Source organism: Arachis ipaensis, chromosome B6, assembly GCF_059453495.1.
Source record: "Arachis ipaensis isolate K30076 ecotype BB chromosome B6, ASM5945349v1, whole genome shotgun sequence".
Taxonomy (NCBI): domain Eukaryota; kingdom Viridiplantae; phylum Streptophyta; class Magnoliopsida; order Fabales; family Fabaceae; genus Arachis; species Arachis ipaensis.
The window spans coordinates 301,848-323,308 of record NC_142441.1 but is presented as its reverse complement, the minus strand read 5'-3'; the positions used below and the strand labels follow the sequence as shown (position 1 = coordinate 323,308).

General features: G+C 26.4%; 2 protein-coding genes across 2 annotated transcripts; both read left to right on the top strand.

Annotated features, from left to right (window-relative positions):
- Positions 1-9,932: 9,932 nt before the first annotated feature.
- On the top strand, positions 9,933-13,157 carry LOC107647890 (GDSL esterase/lipase EXL3). Its single transcript, XM_016351938.3, has 5 exons — positions 9,933-10,390; positions 11,359-11,489; positions 11,579-11,812; positions 12,326-12,581; positions 12,654-13,157. Exons 1-5 carry the CDS (start codon positions 10,108-10,110, stop codon positions 12,845-12,847), a joined length of 1,098 nt encoding a protein of 365 aa, XP_016207424.1. The 5' UTR covers positions 9,933-10,107; the 3' UTR covers positions 12,848-13,157.
- A 3,653-nt stretch (positions 13,158-16,810) lies between these two features.
- Positions 16,811-19,657, top strand: LOC107646230 (GDSL esterase/lipase At1g73610-like). The gene is made up of 2 exons (XM_016350430.3): positions 16,811-17,066; positions 18,831-19,657. Exons 1-2 carry the CDS (start codon positions 16,811-16,813, stop codon positions 19,655-19,657), a joined length of 1,083 nt encoding a protein of 360 aa, XP_016205916.1.
- The last annotated feature ends 1,804 nt before the right edge of the window (positions 19,658-21,461 follow it).

The window sequence follows — 21,461 nt, the reverse complement described above, 5'->3', positions numbered from 1 at the left end:
AAAATAGTACAGTAAATGATAAAAAAACTCATATAAAAACATAACATAAGAAATCAGAACACTACACAAATAATATAAAAATATTTATTCTATAATACAAAATATAATTAAAAAATATAAAAATTAAAATATGAAAGTGAGTACTAGAAATAATAAAAAAAATTAAAATATCCATTTTGCTAGTGATCGAAACAAATTGAACCATTTTGATGAAAAAAAATTGAAACTAAAAACCATGAAAAAGTAGGAAGAACTACAAAGAACTATTGTGAAGGTAAGAGTTACTGGTATCCTTCTTATAGAAGAAAATGAATGGTAGAATTGGTAAAAAAAAAATAAATTTTCCACCTAATTTTTTAAGATAATCAGCTACCATGAACGTGAAACGCAGAAGCTACAAATTTTAACTTCTTATAAACTTGTGTTCAATTCTGCCTTCAGAAGGATAAAAGTTGCCAAACATAAAAATAAAACTTTCAAGAAACTCAAACGTGCTTATTTCTTTCCCAACACATTTACCAAACATACCCTTTAAGATGGAGAGACATCATTGTTGTCAGTTGTCACTACTTGTCAAGAGCAGAAATATGGCACATAGTCAGATACAATGGGATGGCTCAACTGGTGAGCCGCACTGTCCACGAAGCTGTAGAACGGAACGCTTTAAGGTAGGATGCAAGTGTGCTTATGGATTATTGACCAAGTTTTTTATTTTTTTTGAGTAATTTCGATTCATTTCTTAGTTTATTTGAGGTTCATTTGAATCCAGAAATGAATTCGATATATTTTTGTTAATGATTGAATCATTTTTACTGCTTGTTCAAAACTAAACTAATTGAATGAAATGGAGTGGAATCTAATGCAATTGAATCAAGTGATAATGAATAATTCCATTCTTCCTTGCTAAAAAATTTAGTCAATACTTATTAGCAGCATCAAGTGGTCCGTGTTAAACACGTGGCAACATTTTGGTCAACACGTAGGAGACGTGTTGAATAATTTTCACAATACTAAAATATACTTCAAATGTCAATATTCAACTAAAATATTATTTCTATTTTCATATTAAAAATGATTTCTTGTGTTTGCTTGCTTGCTTGTGTTTAAATAAGAATGGATCGTTTCAAATTAAAGGTGACAGCATCAAATAATTGATCGGTACTTTTTCTTGTATACAATACATGACACAAAAGCAAAATATTTTATCACAGATTTGATTGCAGACAATAATAAAGAATCAAATTTTGTGTAAAAGAGTGTTATTTCTTTCTAGTAATTACTCAAGTAGAAGCTGTTCTAAGAAAACTGAAAATTGATAATCCATTGAAGTGTCAAAGAAATAGAGGCTAAATAGGCATTTTGATCTTGAAAATCAACAATTTCAACAACTTGATTATCTTTGGATCAGTGATATAATAAGCTAATGGTAAAGTTCAACTTTTAAGGGAAAAAAATCAATTTTTTAAAGAGAATGGTAAAGTTTAATGGTAAAACTAAAACACAAGTTATTTCACTTTTATATTAATTTGACAATATTTTTACTGATGGATTGCTTTCGCCTTCTCTGTTCAAAAAATCATTATTTTATCTTTGCACAACTTGCAAATCAAAGTCTAGTTATTTTCATACCCAAATTTTAAGCATCGTTGCATATGATTCAATTATTGTTAAACAACTCCATGAAAAAAGCAAAAAAACTAGTCTAAACAAGTAAAATTATATAATTAATATATTATATAATTTTACTAGTTCACTGGTTCAACCGATGATTTACTAATTAAATTTATAAAATTGTTCTCACATAAATAAAAAATAAAAAATAATAAAAAATCTAAATCTAAAATTTAAAATACATATATTCACTAATATCTTAATAACAATCAAGTCTCAATAAATTATAATCAACAAATTATAATTTGATTGTTATTAAATAATTAGATAAACTTTCAATATTTTTTTATAATACAAATTTTTTAATTTTATTTTACATTAAACAACTATTTTTTATTTTAATAACTAACTAATTAATTTAATTTTATTATATCATTATGTATTATATGTATTTAATCAAAAAATAATATTAATAAATATCGTATAGTCATAAAAATAATTACTATAGTGTAATTAATAAAAATATTTGAAATCAAGGATAGTATTCAATTAGATTGCATCAGTTAACATAAAACAATGCAATTTTATTTCAACTTTTTCCTAACAAGGACTAACCTGGCAAAGTCTACCCAGCACCATGGATCTTCCGCAAACAATGGACCAACATACAATGTACGTTGAAGTTGAATCAAATTACTTGAATTATTTTGTTGCAGTTATTTTCTGTATACAATGTTACTCCGAGAACTAGCAAAGGTATATCAACACCCTATAAGCCTTGCTCCCTCTTGTAAAGTTTTTCCTTGTATCTACATCATGCTATAAACTGATCATAATGAATGAACTGAATTCGTTCTTAGAAACTTTTTTGGTTTATGCTTCTCCACAATTGGATATTAGAATGACGAATTCAAGAAGCTGTAACAAGTAATTTAAAATTATAGAGATAAGATTGACAACAAATCATAGAAAGTAGTGATCTATATCAAGTTGGCTCGTGACCCCTTTTTTATGCATATACCAAAATGAATGAGAAAGATTCAAACTATAATAAACAAGTTTGCAACTAATACTGGCAAGTAGAAACTACTACGCTACTAGTACAATAGGAGAATGAAAATAAGAATGGTAGTTTTTAATATATGTTAGCCTGCAGTTTTTGCTAAACTGGCACTTATGAACTTGATTGAAGAGTATACAGAAGCTTAGTTTAAGCAAGCTTGCATAACTAAACAAGAATGGTAGTCATGATATATCAATCGAAAATAGTTTTAATTATTTTAATAATAATAATAATAATAATAATAATAATAATAATAATAATAATATTAATATGATATGATAATTATATGATAATGGTATCGGTTATTAATAACTAATTTATATTTCTCTAAATAAATTTATTTTAGAAAAATATTTTTATTATAATTATATTACAATATTACAATTAGTATTTAATGAATAATACATAATTATACTAATTTAAAAAAATATCTTTATTATAATTATATAAAATTAATATTTAATACATTATTAAACTAATTATCACTCGAAAATATTTTTAATCATTTTAATTATATTGATACAATTCTAATTTTTATTCATTATCCAATAATTTTATTAATGGCAAGTTGTTATTTTAACGGTGATCTATTTATGTTAATAATAATAATAATAATAATAATAATAATAATAATAATAATAATAATAATATGGTATGATAATGATATGAAGTTGGCGCAAGTTGTTATTTTAACGGTGATCTATAATAATAATAATAATAATAATAATAATAATAATAATATGGTATGATAATAATATGAAGTTGGCCCTGGTTATTCTATTTATGATAAAAAATAATGATTCTAATCATGATATGATATGATAAAATCATATAATTTTAACAAAACAAATATATAATGTATACCTAATGTAAATAATAAAAAATTATCTTAATAATAACTAATTTACATATATTTTTTTAATAAAGTCTATATATAGAGTTTTTTTTTGTGGTACATGATGAGCCTAGATCTGAGAGTCATCAACTCATTTTCTTTAAATTTATTATTCTTCTTTTACTACTTTATAGAATGTATTCTTCGTTTTTCATCGAAATTGATCCTTTTAAGGTACAATTTATAATTTTGTATAGTATTTTTTATATACTCATTTTATTATATTATTCTTCTGATAATTTAATGATTGTTCTTACTCCAACTTATTCTTTTCGTCTAATGTTCTAGTGCGATTGTCTTTTGCCGCAATCGTTTACAATGCATCACATTCATGAAATACCTCATCGAGTTGTATTCACTAATTCGGGTTCTAACTACATGGATGTAAGCGTCCAAAGAAGAGGTAGTAAACTCTATTTTACCAAAGGATGGTTACTCAGATATTATGACCAATCTAATGAAAATGTGGGTAAAATTAGTTTTCTTGAGAGGATTGAAGCTCGATTTTTTATTGAGGAATTGTTTCCACCGAGTTTTGTAGGCCAAGTTCAAGTTCTATCCCTTCCATGCTTTCTACGTCTCCCCGGAGATCTTCGAAGTGGAGCACATAATGAGATTGAATTCCCTCTATTTAAGTTCAATTTTGCTAGATTCGTGTCAAAGTCGAATATGCAATTTCAACTATTGGTAATATATTTAAATTTTTTTATTTTAAGTTGTTCGTTATTAAAATAATTTTATAACATATTGTAGTTTTTTTCAGAAATTATCAGCCTTTTTTTTTTTTGCATCAATGCAATGCTATTGAGGGGAATAAGCTAAGGGTCAGTTTAGTTTCTTGGTGTGGCAATTATAAATCTTGTCGTATTGCATGGATAGCAGATGATGAAGCTTATTTAACAAGAGGATTGTTTGAATTTGCACGAATTATAAATGTCCAAACTTATGATGTTTCAGTTTGTTGTCGTTACGAGAGTGACTCTAATTTATATGTGTCTAAGAACTATAATAGATTAAATATTATTTAAGTAATTTAGTTCTAATATTGGTATTTGATTAAATTCGTTTTACATTAATTTAAATTTAAATTGTTGCCTCAATTTATATATTACGACTATTTTTATTGGATATGTTATTTTTAAATGTTTTAATATAAGATTTCTTTTTTCTGATATTTAAGTTTATTTTTTTCCTTGGATATATGTATCACCTTTTTTTCTCTTTTTGTATTTTAGATTAGTAATACAATTCTTAATAAAAGTGTACTTAAAACAAAAAAGAAAAAAATATCACTATTTAAAGGAAAAAGAAAATGTACGTGAAAGAAAATAAAACGAAAAATTAAAAATTTTTCTATTAAAAAAATTGTATACAGTTTGCGTATGAATAGAGTTAGGATTGGAGGCTATATATGGATATCAAACATAAAAGCTTATTCCACGCATTGTGGAATAATTAATATATATATATATATATATATAAATAATTATAACAAAAAAATATTTAATATATGTGATTTAAATATTCTTATGTATAATTAATATATACGTATATATAAATAAGGAAATATTTAAAATTATTTAATAAAATTAATATATAAGTATACATAAATAAAGAAACTATTTTAATTTAGGAAGATTACACATGAATTTTTTTTCCTTTCAAATGAATTTATTCTAATTATATTACAATTAGCTCATGAATAATGTATAATTATATTATTTTAAGAAAATATCTTTATTATAATTATATTAAATTAATATTCAATGCATTATTAAACTAATTATCAATCTTCAATATTTTTATTCATTCAAATTATATTAATTGATATAGTTCTAATTCTCATTCATGTGCAATAATTTTATTAGTAGATAGTTGTATCTACAATAATTAATTCTATCCACAATTTTATTATTAGTAGATAATTGTATTTACAATAATTCATGCTATAATTATATAGTTCTTTATCTTCTGCTTTAATAATAATAATAATAATAATAATAATAATAATAATAATAATAATAATAATAATATAGATACAAGATTAATTAGTTAGCAAATTGAATTTTAATTATTATGTTTTATTTTTTACTCATATTTTTATTCATTAGTTATTTTACTTTTTATATTTACAGTAAATATGGAATATAAAAAAGAAAAAAATAATATTAATTGTTATCTATTTTATTTATTTAGAGTCATAATTAAATTTGATATAATTGTAGCAAGTATTTATAATTAATAATAACATGATACTATAATTTTAAGTTGTATAATATAATAAAAAAGAACGTAACAATTTATATCTGCTTCCTATAGAGTAACAATATTATATTATATTATATTATATTATATTATATATATATATAAGGAGTAATAGTGAATTGTAACAATTATTTATCATCTAGAAAATTTGTACTTTAGACATTGTTTTTTTTCGGTTTATTATAGGTATGGTGGCCTACGGCTACGATTCTATCAACAGTATTACCTATGATAGATTATGTAATGAAAAAGTTTGGAAAATAAAGGCAAGAGTAACGAGTAAAGATGGTCTGCGAGTGTTGTTGCAAGATCACGGACACTTGGAAGACAACTGCACGATGAATGTGGTATATCGAAAAATTTTTGAGAACTTATAATGAAAAGGTAATAACGAAATCTCTTAATTAAATTTAAAATTAAAATTTATTACTATCAATTTAAAAAATTGACAAATTCTAAGTGCTAATGGGTAATGCATTCTTATGGTACATTTATAGCTTGAGAATATTAGAATTATCATAAAAATTTGTATTATTTTATTCTCCTGATAAACAATTTTATAATTACATTAATTTTATAATTTTGTGTACTAACATTGATATAGTATTGTTTCAGGTATATATTTTGCAAGTATCAAAGGATAGTGTTGAGTTGTTATTTAGTGGGTTTAAATTATTTATTGTTTATTGGAGAACTTTCTTCATTAGCATTCTCTGCTAATAATTTGTTATTTATTTTTAGCTGATTTTGATATGTTCTTACACATATAACAATTTGTTGATGGATTTAGGTATTACTATATTATTTATAGTCACATTCAGTATATGTATATATGTCTAATTTATTGAAGAAAGTAGATTACTAAAATCGGTTAATAACTATTTTAGAGTTAATACAATTAACACTAAATTAAGAAAAAACAAACGATGCATAACTCATTATTTTTTTATTAATAAAATTATTATAATTCAAATTAATTTTAACAAAACAACTTAAAATTATAATTTCAATTTTATCACATGCATAGTACAGCTAATTACACTAGTATAGTTATTAATCCAAGTATGATTGATTAACTTTTTTTTAATTCTTTTACAAAAAGCTTTTCATTTTAGATAATCCAAATCTATTCAACTAATTATTATGGCCGTCCAAAAGCAAGTTTGCTGTTGTTATTTAAAGAAAAATAGAAAAAAATATAAAGAATTAATTTTTAACTAATAAATATTTTAGAATTTAAAATTTAAGATTTAAAATAAAAAATTATGAGTTAAGATCTAGAATTTAAAGTAAATAAAAGAATTTTTAAAAAATTGATTAATAATGTTAACTAAGAAAAACTGATTCCTACTGTTATAGATATGCATTTAATTGGTTTGGTATTTTGCTTTTTAAAATGTGAGTAAAACAATACATGCATGTGCATACTCTTCTAGTGTCATTGATGAGGAGGAGTGAGTGAGGGTTACCAATTGGTACTAACATTCTTTAAATGCCATCAAATTTCGTTCAATGGCTCAATCAATGGAAATTAAATCATGAAGTATATCAAGTTCAATGGATCACACGCTAAAATAAACTCAACATCTTATGGAGTATTAGTACATAGGCTCTTCAGAGTTAAGACTTAGGAGAATGGTTGATTGATTCAACGCTGCGCTGTGGAAGGAAGGTTTCTTCACTTCCCCAGCTGGCGAGGTCCCCGTGTCACTACTTTATTCTTCAAATAAATCATTACTAACGAATAATAATTGTCCCACCCTGCCCCCACACGCAACTGCTACATATACTATGTTAACTGTGTGTTTGGATTATAGTTTGTAAACAGGAATTTGCATAAAATTAATTTTATAAACTTAATTTTGATAAAAAATAAGTTTATATTGAAGTGATTTATATTTAATCATTTTTATATCAAAATAGATTATAGTAAAATAAATATTATTTAGATTACACTAATTAAAATTACTTTTAAATAAAAAATTACTAAAATAAGTAAAAAGAAAAATAGATATTTAGTCTAAATGACTAAAAACCTGTCAGTGAAAAATTGTTACTTCTAATAAATATGGTTTTGACTATAAAATCACTTCTACATTTGTCAAACAAAAAATTAGCTAAACAAAAAATTGAAACTTTTAATAATGTTTCAGAAGGGTTTGCCAGGCAAAATACAAGTTAGGATAATGTGATTATTGCGGTTTTTACTTTTTGGGAAAAAAAAAAACTAAAATATTTGTATAAATTTGATAGGATTTTGTTAACAAGTGAACCTTTTTTTTTTTGGAAATTAAAGAGGAAAAGATTGACACTTGTTAAAGTAGTTAATATGAAAGGCTTCCATTAAAAGAATTAGAAAGTGATTAGTAATCTTTTAATCATTCGAATCTGGATTTGACACGTGTGAAGGAGGTAGCTCACCCACTTTCATGCTGTTTCAATTAATATAATATTTTTCTTCACGAGAATATGTACATATATTACGCACCAACCTCTCAGTATTTAATTTATTCTCCCTTTTCCCTTGCTTCTAATTTCCAAGAGTGAATGAATATGGTTTGTTGAAAGCAGAACAATAATACTAATAAATGATTGCATACGTACATGCACAGAGATGCAATGATGCAAAGAAGCATATAATATATTATATATACGATTTAAAAGGGAAATAATGAAAAATGGAGTAGCTAAGGGAAGTCTTTGGATCGGAATAAATAACATTAGGTGAATGCTCGAATTGTTATGATTACTGTCTCAAAAATAACATTGAACGCCATTTGATTTCCAGCTTGAGACACCGACTAAACAATGCAGTTTTGAAATTAACATCAACAGCCATGTTTTTTTTCCCAACAGTTAAGATGCATGCGTGGCTTAATGAGATAGCTAGACTGTATCTGTAGCCTCCTTTTTTGTAAGTAGGCACAATAATAACATTTATATCACACTGAATTCATACACAGGTTGGCCCAAAGGACGTGAGAGATATAATTTAAGTAGGGGGCAGATTGTGTAAGACAAACCGTACAATCATATTCATTACCCATTTGAGATCCCCGACCTAACATCATCATACTAATTTACTCCTCCAGGCTCCAACATACCCACTATATCAATATATCCCCATTTTTTAAAGCTCCCATCCCAACCTTATCTACATCATACTTTTCCTAACATGAATTGTACTAGATGTAAATCAAAATCAGCTATTAAAATTAATTATTAGTATAAAATACATGTTAAAATATAAATACATATTAAAAATAAATTAAATTATATATATATATTTATACACAAATACATTGGTAATTAATTTTGGTGTATAAATAATATTTTTGTATTAATATAAAAAATGCTAAAGTGCTATCAAACCATCAAGATTTAAAAATATAGAATAAAATATGTTATTAGATTATTAAATTAAAGTAACTAGACTAAATAAATTGAGTTGATGACTAAGTGATAAACAAAAAAAAATTTTGATGATTTATTCACATTTTTCATTACAAAAATCTTATTTGTACAATAAATTAGTCACTAAAATCAACCACTAATTTACTTGTGTATAAATATATGTGTGATTTAATTTATTTTTAGTATATATTTATATTTTAATATGTATTTTATACTACTGACTGACTTTGATAGCTGATTTTGGTACACATAATATAGTCGTTTTCATTAATATATATTCATCTTTTAATCTAAATAAACAGTTAGAGTAGCTAGTAATTAAATAATGTTATTTCATACTTATATTACTGATATTATAAGTAATATTTAAGCTGTATATATATATATATATATACCAAATGAAAAAGCATTGTGTATCCCATTACTTTGTAAAATTTTCTGTGAATAATAATGAATTGAAGAAACAAACTTTATTACAAAATAAAAATATTTTATCTGTATATAAATCTCTTTTAGTAATTTTACATTTCTCTTATAAGATGTATAGTAAAATGTACTTGACAAACCGGCAGTACATAATATACAAGTGCCTTTGTAATTGATCGTTGGATATCCAGATAATCCTTACAGTTACAGATGCAATAAATGAATATATATATACACTCTATAATAACGTGGCTTAGGCAGATGGATCAACATCATAAATTCATAAGATAAAATTGAACCTTTCATATATTATTATATTATATGTGTTTACATTACTAGCTAGAGAAACATACACCACCTGAGACATATATTAATATAACCTTGGGAAGAAAAACTCGTTCCTGAAACATACATCATCATAATAGGAATAGAAATGGGTTTCCCTAGAAGAAATAGTAGTAAGATAACAACATTATTAACGGTTCACATGATGTTACTATTGAGCGCGTGCAACAGAACGAAAGGTGTGGTGAAGCTGCCAGGAAATGTTTCAGTTCCAGCAGTGATAGCATTCGGAGACTCAATCATGGACACTGGAAACAACAACGACATAAAAACACTCGTAAAGTGCAACTTCCCTCCTTATGGCAAAGATTTTCAGGGTGGCATCCCAACCGGTCGCTTTTGCAATGGAAAGGTTCCATCTGACCTATTAGGTCTGTATTCTCTCTACATCATTTCTGTCTTTGCTATTTTCAGCACTTTTTGTCTTTAATTCACAAAATTTTGCTTTTTAGCTCGGAAAATATAAGGTGCTAAATATGGAATCTACAGTTTTTTTTCTCTCAAAAGGAGTCGCAAAACTTACCTTAAAATGAACCTATTTATTATTCATTTTGCATTTGTTCTCTTCTAATTTTCACTTCAATCATACTATATACTAAAATCAGCCATCAAAATTAATCACTAATATAAAATAATATTAAAATATAAAATACATATTAAAATTGAGTTAAACAACACATATGTTTATATATAAATACATAATTATTGATTTTAATAGTTGATTTTAGTGTACAAATAATATTTTTGTTTTGTTTTAAAAAAGTATAAGTAGACAATAAAAATATTAAACAATGTGAATAGTAAATGTATCGGATGTTCACTTCACTAGATGTGCGGATGGTTATTCTAATATTAAGATTTAGGTAGGTAATTTAGAGATATAGTATGTTTTTATTTGATTAGTGGTTGTTCATATTATTCAAAAAAGTCATTAGTTACCTAACTAAACTTGAATTGTTAAATGTTAGTAAATCCCAATCCCTAATCTTAAAGGGGGAACAATGACACTTGATCTAGTTTTAGTGTTTTACACGTAAAGTAATTAAAATGACAAGATCAAATTAAACAAACTTCAAATTTAATTTATAATTTACGTTAAAAAGTATACTTTTTATATACAGCTAGCTATACCCTTGAGGAAATTAATTATGGTTTAAAGTTTAAAGAAATCTATACCACTGAAATTAACGAATTTAAAGAAATCTAATTGCTCGTAAAATGATTACTAGATAATGAATATCTGAGGTTTGATTACTCTGTTTAGGAAAAAGAAATGTGATTATAATATTTATTTGGAATTGGCGTGGACTATATTTGAATGAGTTTGGTTGAATTTCAGTTGAAGAATTAGGAGTGAAGAAATTTTTGCCAGCTTACAGGGATCCGAATCTGAAACCCAGTGATCTCCTGAGCGGTGTGTGTTTTGCCTCCGGTGCCTCAGGATATGATCCTTTGACACCCAAAATAGCGGTAAAGACACGCACTATTGTTGTCCAAAGTAGAAAATTAAATACATTTTGTTTCTAATTAACTTGGTTGGTTGGTTGTTGGATCATCAGTCAGTAATTCCAATGTCGGACCAACTAGACATGTTCAGGGAATACATAGGGAAAGTGAAAGGCATTGTTGGAGAGGAGAGAGCAAAGTTCATCATAAGCAACAGCCTCTACGTTGTGGTGGCTGGCAGTGATGACATTGCAAACACATACTTTGTTGCTCACGCCAGACAACTACAGTACGATATTCCTGCTTACACTGACCTTATGTTGAACTCCGCCTCAAATTTCGTCAAGGTAGACAATTAAAATGAAAATGAAATATCAAATTCATATGTATATAGTATATCACTTTTTAATTTAGACGTGGTTGGGAGAATGGTATACGACGCAGTTATAGATTGTATAAGCGCGCTTTACGCAACTGTGGTCTCAGGAACAAAAATTGGACCGTCCATTTTTGGGAGTGTTTTAAAACTTAAAAAAATTTGGGTACATAAATTGGACTTTTCAATTTGTGTATTTCAAATTTTTTTTAACGTTTTAAACACAAATCGGAGGGTCCGATTACGTTTGCCAAAATTTAAATTTTCTCTTTTACACTTATCTTATCGGACTGTTCGATTAGTAAGCTTAATTTTTTTTACAAAGAAGTTCGATTTCTTAATCCCTTGTTTCAGAAAAAGCTGTCTCACATCTACCTCAACAACGCATAACACACACATGCTTCTCGTATCAAAAAAAATGAGCTTATAGTATGTACCATACCATGCATGCATATTAATTGATTATATTTGAATAAAATGAAAGGAACTATACAAAGTCGGGGCCCGAAGAATAGCAGTGCTGAGTGCCCCACCAATTGGATGCGTTCCGTCACAGAGAACACTGGCTGGAGGGATAGTAAGAGAGTGCGCAGAAAAGTACAACGACGCAGCCAAGTTGTTCAATTCGAAATTATCGAAGGAGCTCGATTCCCTTAATCGCAATTCCCCCAATAGCCGCATTGTCTACATTGATGTTTACAACCCTCTGCTTGATATCATTCTCAACTACCAAAATTACGGTAATTAATCTCCACTCTCTCGTCTATTTACATTATTATTTATTTATTTATTCACACATTCAGCAATTGCAGGCTATAAAGTTGTGGACAGAGGTTGCTGTGGGACAGGGAATCTAGAGGTTGCAGTACTATGCAACCCTCTGGATGCAACTTGCCCTAATCCTCAAGAATATGTTTTCTGGGATAGTTATCATCCCACAGAAGGAGTATACAGAATATTAATAACTCAAGTCCTTCACAAGTATCTCAATCAATTGTTTGGATGACCCTCCGTTACATTACATTTTCTTTATTTCCTCATCATGCCAACTTATATAATTTTTAGGTAAATACTCACGTGAAGTCAACTTTACGTGAAGTTGATACCCGAGAGCCGTTAGATGAAAATTTAGTCAAATCAGTCAAATTATTTAATGGCTCTCAGGTATCAACTTCACGTGAAGTCGACTGCACCCGAGTTTTCACCTAATTTTTATCATCTAATTAAACAAGAACAATATAATGTCATTGTTACATCTTCAGCCGTTGTAGCTAGGCATAATAAATTGATGATTCATTGATTGTTGACTCCTTTAATTATTGAGTTAAGTTATCATATCAACATAAAATTGCATACTGCCATGCCTAATCACGATTACGGTAACCTTATTTATTATCAAGGTCGAAACATATAAAAGCTTAAACTTTGAATATTGTTTTGGTTTTTAATTAAATATTCACTTTAAAAATTTGTTAAGCAATGCTACACACCCAATAAACCTATTTTTATAAATAATGTTCTCATAGACCATTTCTTAACAAAATATTATGTAATTAATTATACATAAATTTATATTATGTTAAAATTTATTAATAATTTTAATATTTTATTTTATATTTTTTAATAATTATTATTATGATTTTTTTTTATATTATTCTACAATGATGAAATACATTTTAGTCCCAAGCATGATAACGTGATACATTTTAGTGTCAATTTGCATATGTTTTTCTTTTTAATCATTTTTAAGAAAAGTATTATGTAATCAATAATATATAAATTAAGAAAAATTTTAGAGGATTATTAAAATTTATTATTTTTGTCAATTAGTTAGCTATCAATGTTTAAATGTATGAGATAAAGTATATTATTGGATTACTAGACTAAAAGAACTATACTAAATGAATTGAATTGATAGCTAAGGCTATATTTGGTTGGAACTTGGAAGAAAGGAAATAGAAAGAAAAGAAATTGAGTAAATTTTTATTTTTTGTAGATGTGCTTGGATAGAGAAAAAAATAAGAAGAAAGAAATATTATCCTTGTGTTATAAAATATATTGAAAAAAGTAAAGAGGTAATATTAAAAGTATAGAGAAAAAATTAGTTTTCTCTCCCTTTTTTTTTCCAACATTTTCCAACATTGGAGAAAAAAAATTGGTGAGTCCTACTAATTTTTTTCTATTCCTTTTCATTTCTCTCTAATTTCTCTTCTCAACAAAACAATAAAAAATAATCATTTTTCTTTTCATTTTCTTTTTTTTCTTTTTTTTTTCTTCTATTTTTTCTTCAAACAATATAAGTGATAGTAAAAAATAATAAATTTTGATAGATATAAAGAATGCTAGATCATCAGAATTTATTATTTTTAACTATCAATTAATTATCAATATTTAAAAGTATGTTGTTAAATTATTAAACTAAAAAATTAAATTAATAATTAAGTGATATTCAAAAACAATAAATTTTAACGGCCGTAGCATTTTTCATTCTAATATTTCATTTTATATCTTTTTAGTTATTATTATTATTATTATGATTCTTTATTACATTTCAGTGATTTAATAATCAATAATTCAATAATTCTGATTTTATAACGGAATACATTCTATCGCCAAACATTTTAACGTAGCACATTTTGATGCAAGTTTGGATATATATCTCTTTTATCTTTTTTTTTTTTAAATATTATATAATCAATCATACAAAAATTAATGTTTAATAATTAATTATATTAAAATTTGTTAATAATTTTAATATTTATTATATATATATATTTTTTAAATTATCACGATTCTTTCCTATATTTTTATGAATTTTATATATAATCTTTCGTTTTACTATTTATGAGCATAAAGTTTAGAGGCAAGAATGCTGACATGAAATATTTTAGTGTCGATCTACATTTATTAACATGTAATTAATATATTTACACAAATAATACGTATTAAATAATTAGATTTATTAACATTTAAAAATTAATTATATATAGTAAAATTTGTCAATCTTATATTACTCTATATCCAATAAAAAAAATTATATTATTCTATAATATATAGATTGACACCAAAATACCTTACGTCAAAATACGTCAGGTCAGTATAATTATTTAATTTCCAAATAAGATATATAAAACATCTGTAATTATATCAGTCTTTTCTTTTTTTTTTTTTTTTTTTTCTTTTGGATCGGGACGTAAATCACTAAGGATTCACTTAATCTTAGTGTGGTTCTCTTTTATTAAAGATAATTTTTTACTCCTCTCCTTTAAGTAATATTTATCTTTAATTTTTTTTTCTTTTACAGCATACTCAAGAATTTTAATTAAATTTAAATATTTAAATTTATCATAATTTAATTTGTAATTTCTTGTATATACTTTATACTTATTTTTGTAATTTAGTGTAGTATAATGTAGTCTACATATTTTTTCATTATAATTTAATTTTGTACTTCGAGTACTTTAAGCTATACCTTAATTAGTAAAATTTTATTTTACATTATATCTTTATCAATAAAAATTATAGTAGAGTAAATTAAAAATAGATTATGATACATTAAAATATCCTTAATCTAAGATTGTATATATTTTTGGAATTTATTTAATCTAACATTATTTGCTTGTATCATATTCTAAGTGAAAGAATTACTAAGAAGCTGCTAGGGGTGCACATGGAGTCGGGTGAAGCCGGGTTCGCCGTGACCCCAACCTGATCCTAAATAATGACCGGGTCTATTTATGAGACTCTTATCCAACCCTAGACCCGATGAAATCGTGTTACTTTTGGACCACACTTAAGTCGGGTCTAGACCGGGTGAAGCCTGGGTTTTGATCAACTTTATCAGGACATCACAAAAAATTAGATTCTACATCTTTTGAACCTCTAAATTTTGAAAAATAAATATTCCATAACAATGCAACATTCGCATAATAATAATTTAGAATTTAATAATAATAATTTAAAGTTTCATAATAATAATTATATCAATTACACATTAAACATTCAAAGTTCAAAAGACAATTAAAACAAAGTTAACAACCAACACAAGATTAACATAGTAATAATAATTTATAGTGTCATACCAACTAATAACAACAAAATATTAAATAGCAAACAACTACACGGGTCCAACGGGCCGGGGCCGGGTGACCCGAGACTTGGTCCGAACCCAATTTAATAAATAACCGGGGCTATCTATTGAAACCTCAGGTCTAACCGGGCCATAACGAAGTCAGGTCAAATTAGCTCCGAAGTCATCGAATCCGGTCCGGATCTTCGAGTCGGACCGGATCTTGTACATCCCTAGAAGCTGCTATCTTTTTTTTTTTTTTTCGTCCTAATGAATCAAAATCAATATCTAATTTTTACAGGACTTGAGGGAAACAAAAGCGTTCTTGTCTCCTTTTTTCCTTTTTTCATTTCTCTAAAACCGATCTCACGTTGCCCATGGGTTTTACTTTACACATCCCATTCAAGGCCCAGAAGAAAAAACAGATTTTGGGTCATAGCTTATTACCAATCTTTCACAGCGCTTCTATTGATTTCTTCCAAGTTCCAAGGTTAAGAGAAACTGCCACATGTTGCTTTTTGATTCGCAGGTCAAACACTAATCATTAGTAGTTATCAGTTATCGAAAAAGGATCATTTCCAGTTTTTTTAACAATTGATAGAATACAGTGTGATCTATCACCTTTGATTTTATGAGTAGGACCAAAAATAAATAAAAAAGAGAATATAATAAATAGTTAGATTGAACACCGGATACCATTCAATTTTTTTCTAATTGGAGAGGATCTATTCCCATCAGTTATCACTCTCTTCGCCATTTTATATATATATATATATATGTAAATATATTTAGTGCTCTCTCTTATACTTCTAACGTGTGTATATATATGTAAATATATTTGGAATAATTAATATAATTAAGTTAATTGCTGAAGGAGAAAGAAGAAGGGTGAGAGTGAAAATGTATGAGATGTTGCGTGAGAGAGTGGTGAGGTTTATTGTTTTGGTATTATTGGGAAGCAAAGTTGCAATGAGAGCAGAAGGTGTCGGACAATATCCGGCATTATTTGCATTTGGAGACTCAATCCTTGATACCGGAAATAACAACCTCCTTGCAACAGTAACTAAGAGTAATTTCCCTCCGTACGGTAGGGATTTTAATGGAGGAAGACCAACCGGAAGATTCGGTAACGGCAGAGTCTTATCAGATATCATAGGTATATATAAATATAATGTTAACTATCTAATGATTCTTTCCTCCATATATACGTATATCAATTGTTTTCCGGAATATTATACTTTACTCTAAAGGATTAAATTAATCTTTGAAATATTATTCATTTTTTAAATTAATTTTTGAAATATTTTTTAATTAAATCTGTCTTTTAAAAATTTTAAATTAGTTATATTAGTTTTTTATTATTTTATTTATTTATGGTATTAAAATTTACTAATGTGATATATTGAATGACACTCCAACACATACTTAAAAATTTTAATTGACTATTAAGTATTAACATGATTAATTTCATAAAATTGAGAAATTTCAATGTCTTAAGTTCTCCTCAAAATTAAGTTTTGATTTAATCTAATTTCATAAAATTATTATGTTGATGGTCTATTAAAATTTTTATGTGTGTGTTAGAACGTTAGTTAACGTATTACATTAGTAAATTTTGGCTCTATCAACAAACAAAGTGATGGAATGACTAATATGACTAATTTAAAATTTTTAAAGGATGAATTTGATTAAAAAAATTTTTTAATGACCAATTTAAAAAATAAATAATTATTAATTTATATCTTTAAGTATTAAAATATTAATTTAATTTTATATATTTAATTTTGTTTATTTAATTATTGGTAGATTGAGTTTTATGTTAATAAATTTAATTTTTTTATTTTTAATTTAATATAACATGTATAAATATCTTTTAAATTATTGTAAATATCAAACAAAAATAAAAGAAGTGAAAATATTTTTTTTTATTTTATGATAAAATTATATAATGCGAATAAATGAGATTGAGTGAATTTCTTTCCTGTTATAGGAGAAATTGAATAGGAGAAAGGTAGGTGATTTTGTTTGATTACAAGTTAATTATCCAAACTATAATATGGATAAGATTGAACAACTCACTTCAAAAAATTAGATAATAAATTAAGTGATTTTTTATTTAATTTCAATTTATTTCTTTTAATTTTTAATTTTAATTTATTTTTTTATTCAATTTTAATATTTGCCTATTTTATTTATCTAACATGCAATATTTTATCTTTTAATTGTTTTGATAAGTGTGATCTCCTTTCATTTAATATTTATTTTACATATTTTTGTAAATTTCACTTAAAGCATGGACAACAAGAGATTATATTTGACTAAACAATTAAAAAAAATTGAGATGATCATAATTCCCTTACTTTTGTTAGGGGTGTCCGTGATCGGATCAGATATGGCCGAAAATTTGATCCGAATATGATATTCGCGTTGCTTAGTGCCAGATCCGATCCGATCCGATCCGATCCGATCCGATATCGGATAGATCCGCATAATTAAACCTTCTCTTTTTAATCATATTTCTATGTAAAAAAATTCAATAAAAATATTTCTTTTATACTTTTAAACTTATTTATTCCTAAAATATTTTTAATCAAACTCTTTCTAAATAACAAAAATAAAATAATACAATATATGAATAATAATTATTAACTAAAATATACAAACAAGTAAATATAATACAAAACATATATATTTATTTATTTTTAATTATTATTGTGCGGATCTGCAGATCCGATACGCGAATGTAGAGCAGATATCCGCGATCCGATCCGATCAATTTGCGGATCAGGTCATATCCGCAATTTTCGAATCGGATGCGGATATTTACCGCGGATCTGCGGATACGATGCGATCCATGAACATTCCTAGCTTTTCCAACCATAAAATAAAATTAACAAAATAGAACTTGTGTTGTACGAAGCTGGGGCTTTGGGAATCAAGGACATATTACCAGCATATCTTGACCCATCCTTGAGCAACGAAGACCTTGTAACCGGCGTGTGCTTTGCTTCTGCGGGAAGTGGGCTTGATGATGCGACGGCCCGAGCACAGGGAGGAGTCTTGACCATGTCGGCCCAGCTAGAAAATTTCAGAGCCTACATTGGAAGGCTGAAATCAGTTGTTGGAGAAGCAGGAGCCAATTCCATAATTTCAAATGCCCTCTTTCTTATCTCTGCCGGAAACAACGACGTTGCCTTCACTTTTAATACCTTGAAGATTGCCATGCCATTCCCTCTTTACACGAATCAATTAATTGGGTGGAACAACGCTTTTCTGCAGGGCCTATATCAACTTGGAGCAAGAAAAGTGTGGGCTCTAAGCACATTGCCATTGGGGTGTTTACCTGCTGGGAGAACCACAGCGGGAGGACCCTTAAGGGTTTGTGCTGAGGCCGCCAATGGAGAAGCACGCATCTTCAATGCCCAATTAGCATCATCTCTTCAGTCTTTGCAGTCCACCCTCCCTGGCTCTTCCCTTCGATTCATTGATGTCTTCACTCCATTTCTTAATATCATACAGAATCCTGTTGCTTCAGGGTTTGTAAACGCTGCAAATGGATGTTGTGGGACTGGAACATATGAGGTGGCAGAGACATGTAATATGCTAGTTCCTTCGTGTCCAAATCCTGCATCTTATGTTTTCTGGGATGCTGCCCATCCATCTCAAGCAGCTTACGAACGCGTCGTGGCTTCTATATTATCATCCAAACCCAAACTTAATAATTATAATGCTTCCACCTATTATTAATTACCCTTCCTTTAAGTCACCAAAAAAAAAAAAAAAAAAAAAAATTACCCTTCCTTTACAAATAATAAATTTGTTTCATTACGATATGATATTTTTTCATACAACAAGCACTGTACTACTATATATATCCATCTAATAAAATTTTATAAATTTCAGAATTTATTTGGTATGTTATATATCATAATACTTTGTTTTTTTTTTTTTTTTTGTATATTACGACTTTGGAAAATGCTATAGAGCTAACAATTCTAGGAAAAAATTGTTAGAGAATTACTTAGTGTTGATCAAATACAAAATAAAATAAATAAATAAATATCATTTTTAAAAAAATAATACTTAAATCAATTATCTTGACTTGACTAAAAGCAATAAAAGAATAGTTAATTTAATTAATGATGAGAGATGAACAATATACATATAATTTATACTTAGCGTATACCAAGGTTTTACGTAAGTATTGAGACAGGTCGTACAAGGAAAAAGATTTTAATTTTTTATTTGTTGATTCGTGTTAAATAATAATAATAATAATAATAATAATAATTCTCTGGTTGAACCGTCTTTTGATAACCACCTAAACTTTTTTGATATAATTTTTTAATAAAAATATTTTATATACATTAAAAAATAGCTACAAATTATTAGTTATATATATTACTTATATTTTTTCTAATTAAATAATCAATCAGTTAAATAATCAAAGATGTTGTAATAGAGTCACAAACAACAAAATAATGTTATAATAGAATAATCAAATAATAAATACGCTTACAATAATATTGGTAAAGTAACATAACGAAAGAAAGGAAAAACACAGAACACCTGATACTCAAAACAATTTTTTTTTTGTATTCATTCTCAAAACAATTTAATAGTAAAACATTTAATTTATAGACAGGAATATCTGAGTTGAGAAATAAAAGGAAAATAAATTAATTCTTCTTCCTTCATAAAGATCTAAGATTTATTTTTTTTCCTAAAGAAAAAAATAAAATAATATAGTGCGTGTTTAGTATAATTTATTGGAGTGGTGCTTAAGCAATATAATTAGGGGGTGCTTGGTAAATCAAAAGTATAAATATACTTTATATTTGATAAATAAAAAAATTATCTGCTTGTGGTCTTGTGCTTTTAGTTATTTATGTTTATTAAATTCATTTTAAGTTTCAAATGTACTTTATAAATATACTTTATATTTTAAGTTTCAATTTATGTTTATAGTTATTTTTGTGTTGATTTACCAAAAATTTAAAATGTTATCATTTTTTAAAAAGTTATATTCAAAAAACCAATTTTAGTAAGATATATAAAAATAAAAATTTTACCGAATCACGCAACAATACATTTAGTATTGGCAAAAGCATTTAATTAAAGAACAAACTTTTTTGATAAACAACTAGAATAAAAAAATTTAATATAATATTTTCAAATAAATATATATTTAAATTAGTTGAAAATTTTGGTCCAAACCGTTTATTTTCAAATTCTCTTTGCAAAATATATGCATTAGTCAACTCAAAATATAAATAATGCTGTAAAAAAAACTAATTAATATTAATAATATTATCGAATTCTTTATAATATATATCCCAATCTCCAGTAATTCATGATCATACTAAAAATCAAGTGTCACCAACTTGTTCACTTGAAACTTTTACTATTTATTATTAAGCCTGTAATCGGGTTAGCGTACTATTGAGTTTTGAAAAGACTTTTACTTTATATAAAAAGATTCGCAAAAACAGCTAATTAAACATACACAAACTAGCATTATATATACTCACAACACATAGCATAGACCATA

Coding starts and splice junctions, on each gene's coding strand:
- LOC107647890 (XM_016351938.3), top strand. CDS start 10,108: ATGGGTTTCCCTAGAAGAAATAGTAGTAAGATAACAACATTATTAACG. Junction 10,391..11,358: donor GGTTCCATCTGACCTATTAG/GTCTGTATTCTC, acceptor GTTGAATTTCAG/TTGAAGAATTAGGAGTGAAG. Junction 11,490..11,578: donor CTTTGACACCCAAAATAGCG/GTAAAGACACGC, acceptor TTGGATCATCAG/TCAGTAATTCCAATGTCGGA.
- LOC107646230 (XM_016350430.3), top strand. CDS start 16,811: ATGTATGAGATGTTGCGTGAGAGAGTGGTGAGGTTTATTGTTTTGGTA. Junction 17,067..18,830: donor AGTCTTATCAGATATCATAG/GTATATATAAAT, acceptor TGTTGTACGAAG/CTGGGGCTTTGGGAATCAAG.